Source organism: Trachymyrmex cornetzi, unplaced genomic scaffold (genome assembly GCF_001594075.2).
Source record: "Trachymyrmex cornetzi isolate Tcor2-1 unplaced genomic scaffold, Tcor1.1 scaffold501, whole genome shotgun sequence".
NCBI lineage: Eukaryota > Metazoa > Arthropoda > Insecta > Hymenoptera > Formicidae > Trachymyrmex > Trachymyrmex cornetzi.
The window spans coordinates 96,510-108,798 of NW_017299809.1; the positions used below are offsets into that span (position 1 = coordinate 96,510).

The following is a 12,289-nucleotide window of genomic DNA, read 5'->3' on the forward strand; positions in this document are numbered from 1 at the left end:
GACAAAAATTATTTGTTTTCTTCTCATAAAGTTCTGAGAATTTTTTCAGAATTTTTTATCAACTTTTAAGAACTGCATTTTCTTTTTTTACCAACATTATAAAATACGGTATTAAAAAATTCTGAAAAAAATTCTGAAAAAATTCTCAGAACTTTATGAGAAGGAAACAAATAATTTTTGTCTTTTGCAGTTTTTCTGTAAAGTTGATATTATTTGAGTAAAAAATTATTCAAGACCAATATTTTGCAATCTTTAGTAATTAATATCTTGTTAACTATTGCGAAAATTGCAAAATGATAGAGGACTTTTCGACTCAGTTTAGTCCGCTCTATCTATACAAAAGTGATTGGCAAAATAGTTCTGGACACTCCGTATGTTATCTAGAATGTCTCTATGCCTCTTGATACACGCCGAGCGGCCGAGAGAACATATTTCGGTCGCTTGAGTGAAGCTACAAAAGCGAAGGCAGGTTCTCTCTCGCTCTCAACGCGCCGACAAGGCCAAATAATGAGAACGAGTGCGAACAAGTCGACGATATAGTCGGCACGCTTCTAACTACGTAGTCACACGGACACGGGCTCGCGCTTGTGTTGCAATCGGTTGTGCCAGCCCGCCGCCTGATGGCGTTAGTCTCGATGTCGTAAACCGTCACTGGTCTGGCATCCCTGATCTGAAGCCGGGAGCACATAGAAAAACGTAAGGCCGTAAGGCGTAATCAGTAAGGAAATCGTAACATTGGATTCGTTACTAGCCTTACGGTCTCAGCTGTGATTGGCCAATTCACTTACTGCTTGCGTGCTATTGCCTTACGTTCTTGTATAGGCCTGTTCTTTTTGGCTGAAGTTTTGCACCGGTTCATCTTTCTTCCTCTTCTTTCCTGCTGGAGAGAAAAGGAAGAAAGGTGAACTAGTGCAAAAGTTCAGCCAAAAAGAACAGGCCTTATGTGTCATAGGTTTTACATCAGAGCCTTGCGTTACTTCAACACGTTACCAGCCGTAAGACAAAACGTAAAGCCGGGAGCACATAGAAAAACGTAAGTCCGTAAGACGTAATCAATAAGGAAATCGTAACATTGGATTCGCTACTGGCCTTACGGTCTCTACTGTGATTGGTCAATTCACTTACTGCTTGCGTGTTACGGCCTTACGTTCTTGTATGTGTCATGGGCTTAAGTAACACACAAAGAAAAACTTAGCCAGTTCCGAAGAACCACTCAACCGAGGTGGACGTGTTCCCTCTCGTCTTGGGTGTTGCGTCACCTCGACTATATTTTTGAAAAGCGTTGCCGGCTTGGACTGTGCCGTTATATTCAATTTCGATAGTCCCTTTATCCGTCTTGGCGTGCGGCCGTGCGGCGTGGAAGCGTCGTAGCCGCAGACGTCCAGTGTTTGAAGGGGCGCCCCAACATTTTGATTGTATCATCCTTTATTTTACCTGCCCGGTTCGAGGTGGCCGGTGCATAGCATTCCTATTCACGATTAGCTTCAATTTACGCAGACCTCAATGGCCTAGTCACAACCTTGGTTGCCTGGCCAAAATCAGAAGAAGAAGAAGAAGAAAAACTTAGCATAAGAAGCTGCTGAGTCGGCTGAGTAGCACAAGCAGTGGTAGGTGGTAAGTCCGATAAAGATCAAACTGTAACCAATTGTATATTAATTAAATAAAACGATATTTCTAATGTTTTTGTAAATTTACAATAAGAAAAGGTGTCTATTGCGTATTAAAGCTGTAAAAGCAACGAAAATTCTATTATAACCTCTTTCTGACATTCTTTGCATAAAATACAATATTTGTCGGAAACATTGTTATTAAAATTATTTATTACATTAATGGCCAAGAGAAACTGCCAATGACGAGTTAACGACAATGGATGTTAAAAAATATTGATAAAATGTAATTCGATTAAAATTAATGCGAAACTAGTTATAACTGTTCTGTTGTGTAGGCACACACACATACAAATGGTCCTTATAGAGAATAATTAACTAAGAACATTAATTGTGACAACTCGGTAAAAATTTTTTCATGCATGAATATATGTACATAAATATGTATAATCCTGTATATATAAATACCTATAGATATGTATAATTATATATGAGCACTAGTTTCATATTAATTTCAATGTATCGAATATATTAAATTTTATCAATATTTTTTAACATATATTTTCGTTAGCTCGTCTTTGGCAGTTTTTCTTGTGAGTTTATATTTTCAATAACAAGGTCATTTTTATTTATATATTTATTTATTATACTTATAATATTTTAGAATAATGGATCACTCATACTCTTATGAAATTATAGAAGAATCGTTTAATTATGAAATGTCTACAAACAATATTAATATGGACAATGATTTAAAAATTGATAGAAAGGAGGGAGATTATTTAATAAATATATATAGATGTTAAACTTAATTCTTGCTGTTTTTCGTCTCCAAAATTGATTTGTTTCGAAGGGAAATATCTTAATCAAAGTATTATTAATAAATTATAATTAATAATTTATTAATAATACTTTGATTAAGATATTTCCCTTCGAAACAAATCAATTTTGGAGACAAAAAACGGCAGGAATTAAGTTTAAAACCTAATATAGAGAACGACGTTGCTTGTATGTGATAAAAGAGATAGAAACTTTAAAGATAATGAAATGAAGGCAAACGCTTGATTAGAAATATCTAAAATTATGATAGAGAAAAATTGTAGTTAGTATATTAGAATAATTTCTATTTTCTTTCTTTTATTTTTATTTATTTTGCATTTAAGTTATTACTAAACAATAATTATTTTCTAGGACATTATTATACATCAGAGTACTGTCAGAAAAAACTGAAGACTTTGAGAGAAAAATTTAGTCGTTTGCAAAGAAATGAGAAAAATACTAAAAGTAGTAGCGCAGCATCAACAGAAAAACCATCACCGTTATTAAACCAAATGTCCTTTTTGAATATACTTATATACGGAAATCAAAGCCTTAAACGGTCTAGCTGGATCTTAATGCTTGTATGATTCTTATGTGAATTTATATACTACGTATGTAGTCCCACAGAAACGCGCGCCGAAAAATTTTCGGTCTTGAAACGCTAACTCTACTAAACTACCGCAGTAATATCGCGAGTTAAATTGACGAGTTAATTAACAAATTTTTGATGCTTATTCGCATCTTCGAAACGATCTTAATAATGATGAATGACATATTAAAATCTGTAAATAATTAATTCTTATTGCGAAAAATATTACCTTGATACCTCTAATATTACCTTGACTACCTCGGTAGTCTAAAGGCTTAGGACGCTCGCACGGTATGCAAGAGATCCGGGTTCGACTCCCGACCGAGGTAATATTTTTCGCAATAAGAATTAATTATTTACAGATTTTAATATGTTATTCATCATTATTAAGATCGTTTCGAAGATGCGAATAAGCATCAAAAATTTGTTAAATTGCTAGTCAATTTAACTTGTGATATTACTGCGGTAGTTTAGTAGAGTTAGCGTTTCAAGACCGAAAATTTTTCGGCACGCGTTTCTGTAGGACTACATACGTAGTATATAAATTCACATAAGAATCATACAAGCATTAAGATCCAGCTAGACCGTTTAAGGCTTTGATTTCTATAGTTTGTGTTATCACATATACGGTCCTATAATATATTATACAGGGTGTTTGAAAATTACCGGCTAATCGATCACGAGCAGGTAGAACGGACCGAATTGAATCGAAAAATCTTATACCATTTTGTAGGTTGCGCAATAGTGAACGAGATATTAACGTTTAAAGATAGCCGAATAAGCGCGTCCGGCCGGCCTACTGTTGTGGGCTGCCGAATATACAACCTACCGTCCCCACCGATCGCACGGCGCGCGGACCGCTGGGAGTGGGGATGGCCTGCTAGGCGTGCCGTTTGAATCTTCTTCTTCTTCTTCTTCCTAGTATTTGGCCAGGCAGCCAACCAGGCTGAAACTAGGCCATTGAAGTCTGCATATCTGGTTGTTAAACGTTGAGGGGTTGCCAACTTGATGTAATGACGCGCGATCTCGATTCTCTTCCCCACCACCAGACGCCTGCCACCACCCGACGGTGAGTCGCGCGCCAAAGGAGAAAGGGAGGGGAGAAAGAGTGTAGAGTAACTAAAAGAAAAGCTCGTTGGCCTTTATGTAAGCCAAGAGCAGACGACATAGTTTAGGAGAAGGGGAGCGAAGGGCCGGGAGGAGGTTCGGGGAGGGATTTGGAAATTTCTGCGCTATGTAATTTCTAATGGGAGATGAGTTGTAATTGAAGGTTTCGCAATGAAATATAAGGTGATTGAAGTCACCGCAGGGGCATGCGGGAGACTCCACCATGTTGACTCTATGGAGACTTTCATTGACGTTTATATGATTTGATCTCAAGCGGTTAATCATTACAATTTCTTCTCTTGATAAATTGGTCCCATGGAACCATGCTTTATTAGGCGAAGCGTTATGGAAATTTTCATAATACAGGGTGCCTTTAGAGCTTGAAACAATCTTCATACTTTCTTCGGACTGCCTGTTCGCTAGTGCAGTAGATTCCGTGAGAAGGTCCTTGTAAGGAACCTTGAAGGGAGGTTTGTATCCCTCTATAGCTGCCTGTTTGGCCGCAGCATCTGCAGATTCATTGCCTGGGATCCCGACGTGAGCAAGCACCCAGAAAAAAATTATTTCTTTGTTTGATAATGTTGAGATAAGCCTGTTTAATGTAATAGATTATGTAGTTGCGATGAGCCTTAGTGGAGTTGCTGAGTGCCTCCAATGCACTTTCCGAGTCCGAAAAGATAACGTTCTTCTTGGTGTTGAGATCCCCAATTAGCTGAATGGCCTGAAGTATGGCCCATAGTTCCGCCGAGAATACTGAAGTTTCAGAAGGTAATTTGTGTTTTATTGTTCCCTCCATGTCAGGCGTGAAGACCACTGCGCCCACCGCGCCATCCTGACTCTTTGATCCGTCAGTGTACCAGGAGACAGCATCCTGTCTGTAATTAAAGGATTTGTAATAGAAATCCGCCTTGATCAAGCTGAGGTTATCCTTCTTATCGTAGCCCTTTAAATCGCTAATGTAATTTATTTGTAGAGTAAGGACCTCATAGGAGTGCCAGTAAGCAGGTGGGTAGGTGGATCGATGAATGATGTTCTCTCCGCGACTGGTAACGTAATGTTTGAAGAGTCTAGATTTGCTGATGGCATCGATCCTACAATTCCTACTGGTAATCGCTAACTCCATTTCCTCCAGGGAACGGTAGACCAAGCTAAACCTGCTTGCCATGGCTTTGTAAATAAATCTCGAAGTAGTTAAATTAAGTCTAATGTCAAAGCTGATTTCTTTTGCTTCAGCTAACATAACATTGATCGGCGTCGAAATGCGATATCCCATAGCTCCCCTAATCACCCTATACTGCAAACGCAACAGTTTGAGGTAACTCGGCGAGGAAGAGGACCATGTGAAATAACGGCACCCGTATTCCACCGCACTGCGGAAGATAGCTCTATACAGAGTGAGCAGAAGACCTGGATGGGAGCCCCAAGTAACACCCGATAAGGTAGCAATAATGCCAGAGATTTTTTTACCTTTTTCAATGAGGTATTTAAGATGGTGACCACCCTTAAGACCGGAATCCAGAATAACTCCTAAAAAGCGCTGAAAATGAACTCTGGGGACCTGATTCCCATTAATTACTAATTTTGATGAGATTTTTTTCGCAGACCCTTGCGAAAAACAAATCCAGCTAGACTTGCCGAGAGATAATTCCAGATTTCTGTATTTAAGATACTCGTACAACTTGTTGAGTGAAGCTTGAACCGATTCAGCAGCAATCCTCGGGTCTCTATGTGTGGAGTAGAGTACCACGTCGTCGGCGTATTGCAGAAAACGGGTATCAGGGTGTAAGTGTTGACCCAGATTCCTGAGATAAATGTCAAATAGTAGAGGGCTCAAAGTAGAGCCTTGTGGAGTGCTTTTGTATGTTAAATAAGGTCCTTGAGATTCGCCGTCGACCACGAAAAACATGGTTCTGATGCTAATCAGGTTTTCCACAAATTTACTAAAGAGAGCTGGAATTCCTATGTCCTTCAGATCCTCCAAGAGGATAAACGGATCCACGTTGTCAAACGCACTTGCAATGTCCAGAAAAGCCGCAACCGTGACAGAGTGCTCGAAGAAGCCAGTTCTGATTGCTGTTGTAAGAACGGCTAGATTATCGTCGCAGCTCCTGAAAGGCCTGAAGCCTGCCTGAGCCTGAGGAAGAATCGGGTTAGATTCCACAAACCATCTCAGCCTCTGGTAAAGAATTCGCTCCATAAGCTTGCAGACACACGACATGAGCGAAATAGGTCTAACCGCCTTATTGCCAGGCTTGGGTATGAATATAACCAGCGAGGTTTTCCATGAATCTGGGAATATTCCCTGGGAAAAGATTTCGTTGAACATAGATAGCAAATAGGTCTCATGTTCCATGGGTAACTGATCCAGCATCTTATAACAGACCTGATCCAATCCAGGCGCGGAGTTTTTTCTGGACGAAATTTTTGCTCTCCGATATTCGCTCATGGTCAGGGGGTCGTCCAACCCAGCATATGTATTTGTGTTTTTTTCGTCCTCCAATTTCATATCTGTCAAAGTTTTGGATCTATTACAAAAGAATGACGGAGGACACAGTTTGGAGATAGCTTCCATGGCGATCTGTATGTATTCTTGCTGCGGGGAGTCTTGTTGCGACGCCCTCCTCTTGAAACTTTTAATCAAGGCCCAAATCTGACTGGTAGGAGTCCTTGCATTGAAGCCATTCACCAGGGTGCGCCAGCCTCTTCGCTTTTATTCCAGGAGTACCTTGGAACAGTTTAAGCGGACCCTTCGGAAATCTTGGTGGTTCTCCTCAGAAGGGGTGGACAGGAACTCTTTGATAGCTTTCTTTCTATCACGAACCACTTCGGAGCAGATCTCATTCCACCAAGGCGGAAGTTCTAATTTTTTTATTTGTACAGAGGTGCGCGGAAAACGCTTGCTCTCTGGGAGGAAGCTCCTGGCCACCTCAAGGATATTGTTAATAAAAGCGTCATAGCAACCTAATAGATTATTTCCAACTTAAGCGGGAAGATCCTTGGTAGCGGAGAACAAAGTCCGAGACAGATCCTGGCACATTTCTTTAGATAACGGTATTTTATAGTAGAATTTTTTTTTGAAGCAGACTTGGATGCCAATTGTCGTGATGACGGGGAAGTGGTCACTGCCGAGAGTATCGGATTCTGTTTTAGTGCTGCACAGAGGTGCCAGGGAGGGAGACGCCAGAACCAGATCTATAGTTGAGGTAGTAGCTGATGAAACTCTCACAAAGGTTGGCGCTTTTCCATTAAGTATGAACAAGTCATATTCTCCAATGATCTGATGAAGGGTCCTTCCCGAACTAGAGTGTGCCCCAGAGCCCCATGCCGGGTGATGAGCATTGAAATCTCCCAGAATAATAAGGTTCTTGTAACCTCGCAAGCTGTTGAGCAAAGATCTGAAGAAGGAAGCAGGAGTTCTTTGCCCGGGGTGTCGATAGACATTAACGATAACCACCGGTTCTGAAGTTAGACATTCAATTTGGACCACATTGAATTCTACTGATGGATGCTCAATATTCTGGAGGACGACAAGCTCAGACTTGATATCCGCTCTTACTAGTGTGCATATGCCTCGGTCTCCTGGATGGGATTATATCCTTTCTATATACGTTGAAACCTTTAATATTAATGGCGTTATTGTTTTTAAGCAGAGTTTCTTGGATGCAGAGAACACGATAGTACTTTGCAATTGAAAGCAGTGAAGGGAGTCCACTTCTAATTCCATAGCTGTTCCATTGAAAGATGTTGAACCGTTTGTGAGATGCATTACCCTCCGAATATGTGCCCGCGCCAGCCCCGCGACGCCGGCGAACCGGCGAGGGCGACAGCGACGCCGCCACCGATCTCCAATCCGCCGAGTCGCGCGACAATGGCGAAGACAAAGGACCATACGGGCCGCGCGGGAAGTCACTGACCTGATTGGCATAATCGCGTGAAGCAAATGAGCTAGTTCCGAAAGTTGTAGTTGCAACCGAATTCATAATCGTAATCGAATGCAGTGTCTTGCTGCTGTTCGAACCTGTTGTTATAATCATTGATGACATGGGGGGTTCTAGGAGAACCTCTCGCCTCTCTGTCAGACTGAGGAGCAGAGGAAGGAGATTGCATAAAGTATTTACCAAGAGTTTTAAGAAGCTTGAAAATGTCGCTAAGAGCGCCGGCAATGTTGCTATTATGGAAGTGTGAAAAAATTCCAGTTGCCATGGAAAGCAACTCAGCAAAGTCCAACTCGTCAGTCGCCTTACCTGCGTACGCACCCCGAGACTCTGACCATTCGGAGGAGTAATTAGAGAAGGCTATGCCGTTGCCAGACTTGTGTGAGGCTCGGCCGTTAGCCTCGATAAGAACCTGGCGATGAGCCCCTTCATCATAGCCACCCTGGAGCGTGCTGGGTTGAACCGCGTGTCTGCGAGATGGAAGCGCCGACGTAGGCGTCGGCGTTGGCATATTCCCTCTGCGGAAGACCTGCTTGTTTCTTTGTGGCTGTGGCTGTGGTTGAATCTGAGATTTTAAGGATTCAGCGTATGAGCGGTACACGTTTTCAGGTTCTTCAGTATCTAGAAGATTAAATCTGTTAGAATTTTCGAAGTGAGTCTCCTTACCGCGAGGGAGATTGGGAAAGTTGTTCGTATTATTTCTCAGCGATGCATTAGGAGGTAGAGAGGAGGATTTCCGACCATTTTCAACCCAGGTTCTTGCGTCCGCTATGGAAATATTTTCCACAGCAGCAAGACTGACTATAGTGCGTTGTTTAACAATCATTGGACAGTTTTGACTATTGGCCCAATGGTCGCCTTGGCAATTGATGCATCTGGGGCTCTCCCCCTGCATACGACACACCTGATCTGCACTGTTATCACCGCTGCTGTCATGCTTGTCCTCACCACAATGCAAACATCTAGGAGTGCTCTTGCACGAGCCACTTACATGCCCGACTCTATGACAGAGGCGGCAGATTCTCGGAAGTGGAATATAAGGGCGAACCTCATGCCTAACCTTGAACAAAAAGATTTCTTGCGGCAGGATCTGACCTGCAAACTTAATACGGATTGTCCTAGATGGGACATATTCGATCTTATCATTTGTGATACATCTCTTGTTTAATCTCTGCACATCAATTATCTTGGCTTTTGGCGATTCCAGTCTTTCCTTTAGAACATCCAGCTCGACTTGTTGCGGGATATCGCTGATTAAGCCTGTCCTAAGAACCTTGAAAGAAGGAATAAATGCTTTCAGGTTATGTTTGGTAAACACAGAGTTTTCCACCAATCGATTGACACTCGAGGCGGTTTTGACTATAATCATTATCTTTCCTCTACCAATTTTCTTGATTTCGAGGATGTCAGAAATACCAGCTTTAACTATAATGCGGCTTATGAGCGTGGAATGTATGATATTGTCTCGAGAGTTAGGATATACATAAACAACGTACGGGCCTGTATCGCGTTGACTGTATCGCGGCGTTATTTTGTTGCTCAAGTTCTGGTTGGCTGAATTTTCATGCAAATCCGCCCGAACACTGGACGGCGTATCAGGATTACTTACACTCGCGCATGCACCTTTCTTGGCGGGAGGTGCATGCTTGTTTTGAGTATTGTCCTCTGTAAGTCCTGGCAATGCTCGTTTCTTAGCTTGCCTTTGTTCCTCATCGATGTTCATGGGGGACGAATCCATGTCCCTGGAAGGCCCAGAGGTGACGGAAATCGCCCCAGCTGGATCCACCGGGCATCCATTACCTGCGTTATTGATGCCACCCTCTGACGCAATCACCCCATCTCGAGGGGGGCCCGGTATTGTCAGGCCCGCCTCCTTGTAAATGTCTTCTAATAGGATTTGAGAGGCCTGTTCGCTATGCGGAGACCTAGGAGGGGAAGATATATTAGAGTCGGAAGGTGAAGAAGGATTTAGGACAAGAGTCGGGGGATTGAGAGAGAAAGATGCGCTCGAAACATCGCCACGGCCATCATCCCCCACCCCAGGGGGCTGAGGCATGGTGCCTCAAATTGAGTTAAGCCCTTTACACTGTATTTTGCAGTGACGGCACAAAGTTTATGTTCAGAAGTCCGGAACGAGGAGCGTTCAAATAACTAGAGCAAAGCGCACAATAGCTACTCGCAAGCGAAATATACTCGCAACACGACCAAACAACACGGAGACAGGAGATACACGTCCGCACCCCAGCGCTGCCAGATCGACACTTGCCGTTTGAATCGTTTGAAGACGTTTAGTGGCAGTCCCCACTCCCAGCGGCCCGCGCGCCGTGCGATCGGTGGGGACGGTAGGTTGTATACTCGGCAGCAGTAGGCCGGCCGGACGCGCTTATTCGGCTATCTTTAAACGTTAATATCTCGTTCACTATTGCGCAACCTACAAAATGGTATAAGATTTTTCGATTCAATTCGCTCCGTTTTACCTGCTCGTGATAGATTAGCCGATAATTTTCAAACACCCTGTATTACTTATATACAGAGACGCAGGTTAATTTCTTTATCATTTGTAATAATTTTTCTACCTACATGTATAAAAATATTTTAAAATATGTAATCTATTTTTATAGAACTTACAGCAATGCGAGGGATGTTACAGCAAACGAAAATTCAGCAGAAAATATGAATACAATTTCTGACGAAAATCCAACGAAAAAGCCCAGAATATTAGAAAATAATAAAACAAAAGAAAATAAGTGTTTAAAAGAAAAATCAAACGAAGAAAACATTTTGAACGTTATAAATAACTTAACCAATAGTATTGTAGCAGAGACTTCAAGCTCAAATTTGAGAACTGTCGAAACTGTATTTGCAGAATATATTGCATTAGAATTACAGAAAATGAACCAGAAAGAAGTATTAAAAAGCAAAAGTTAATAGAAGTATTAGTTACTCCACTTTAAGGTTCCTGAGTAGTCAGTCAAAAACTCTGAGTTGACGGTGGCGACACCGAATCAGACGGCGGTCTGGCGAAACCAATAGCACAGGGTTTCTCTCTGCCGGTAGTTCCATACACACAAGCACGACCCCATGTCCGTGTGCTGACCTTCGGCGTGTCGAGAGCGAACAAGACAGCGCTACAGCGCGAGATAACGGCCGCGTTTCGTTATTCACTGTCAATACTGGCAGCATTGCACATACCGTTCCAATATATGTCGCAGCACACTTCCAATATACTTTTCCATTTATATGACGTCATAAATTTTTGCGTTACTTCCTACTTCTATTACTGCGGCTGGTGAGGTCAGGCAATCGCAGTAAAAAGATAGCGAAATCCAACGAAATGAAAATCCGGAAAAAATGTGTTTTTTAGATGTCGAAACGAATGAAAGTTATGAAATATTAGTGAATAAAGAAGATGCAGAAAAGGCACGCAAAGGTATGTATATAATTAAAATTACAAATTATATATATACACGATGATCCATTTTAATCGACGGATCCAAATATCTCCTAAAATACGCCAGCTACAAAAAAAATCGTTGGGACAAAAATTGTCGAAGACAATGAGGGTCATTTATCTGTGCTAATAATTTTTACTTTCAGGTCGATTTTCAAGGTTATTTGAAGGTCAAGGTCATTTTTTTAAATGAAAACCCCTATTTTTGACATCGGATTCGAAAAGAGCGGAAAATTTTACATTTGAAATGATATTTTAGAATTTGTTATTGTGAGTTTAAGAAGGTCAAATCAAGGTCAAATCAAGCACCCCAAACATGAACGAGACTCGTGTGGTCGAGCTCGTAAGATATGAGATCGGAACGTTTTTTTTCTATAATTATCATTCAAATGTTGTACAACTCTAAAAAATTTTGTATTTATCTATTGAAAAGAGAAATAAATTTTTTCCTACAGTTGCTTCTAAATTTCATATTCGAATTGTTTCAAAAATTCTATGAAAATATGTATTTGACCTAATATACTGTTGTGCCGCTCCACGGCACGGTTCGGGATCCACGAAGGACTCGGGAGTGGTCGCACAATACAAGCACCTTTATGTAGTCTTTTAGAAAATATATATTTATTCTTTTAATTTCACAATACACAAGTATGGTTTACTTAGAGTCACCACCTCACTTAGCGATACTCGCGTAGTAATAAGAACTCGGCGCGATGCGTTACGTCTCTTAATTGACCGAATTTCTGACCGTCGACCGCAGATCGGGTCGCGCTTATATTTG

The 12,289-nt window shown here is 41.5% G+C and overlaps 1 protein-coding gene across 1 annotated transcript; it reads right to left on the reverse strand.

Moving 5' to 3' along the window:
• Nucleotides 1-4,639: 4,639 nt before the first annotated feature.
• LOC108765599 (uncharacterized) lies at nucleotides 4,640-6,448 on the reverse strand. Its single transcript, XM_018514387.1, has 2 exons — nucleotides 6,362-6,448; nucleotides 4,640-6,256 (listed from the first exon to the last, which is right to left on the reverse strand). The coding sequence occupies exons 1-2, from the start codon at nucleotides 6,446-6,448 to the stop codon at nucleotides 4,640-4,642; spliced, it is 1,704 nt and encodes a 567-aa protein (XP_018369889.1).
• Between the last annotated feature and the right edge of the window lie 5,841 nt (nucleotides 6,449-12,289).

What these genes read in the sequence shown, in the direction of transcription:
- LOC108765599 (XM_018514387.1), bottom strand. Translation starts at nt 6,448, where the DNA reads ATGTTCAACGAAATCTTTTCCCAGGGAATATTCCCAGATTCATGGAAA. An exon ending in TACCCAAGCCTGGCAATAAG is followed by an intron (nt 6,257 to 6,361) that starts GCGGTTAGACCT and finishes ATTCTTCCTCAG; the next exon opens with GCTCAGGCAGGCTTCAGGCC.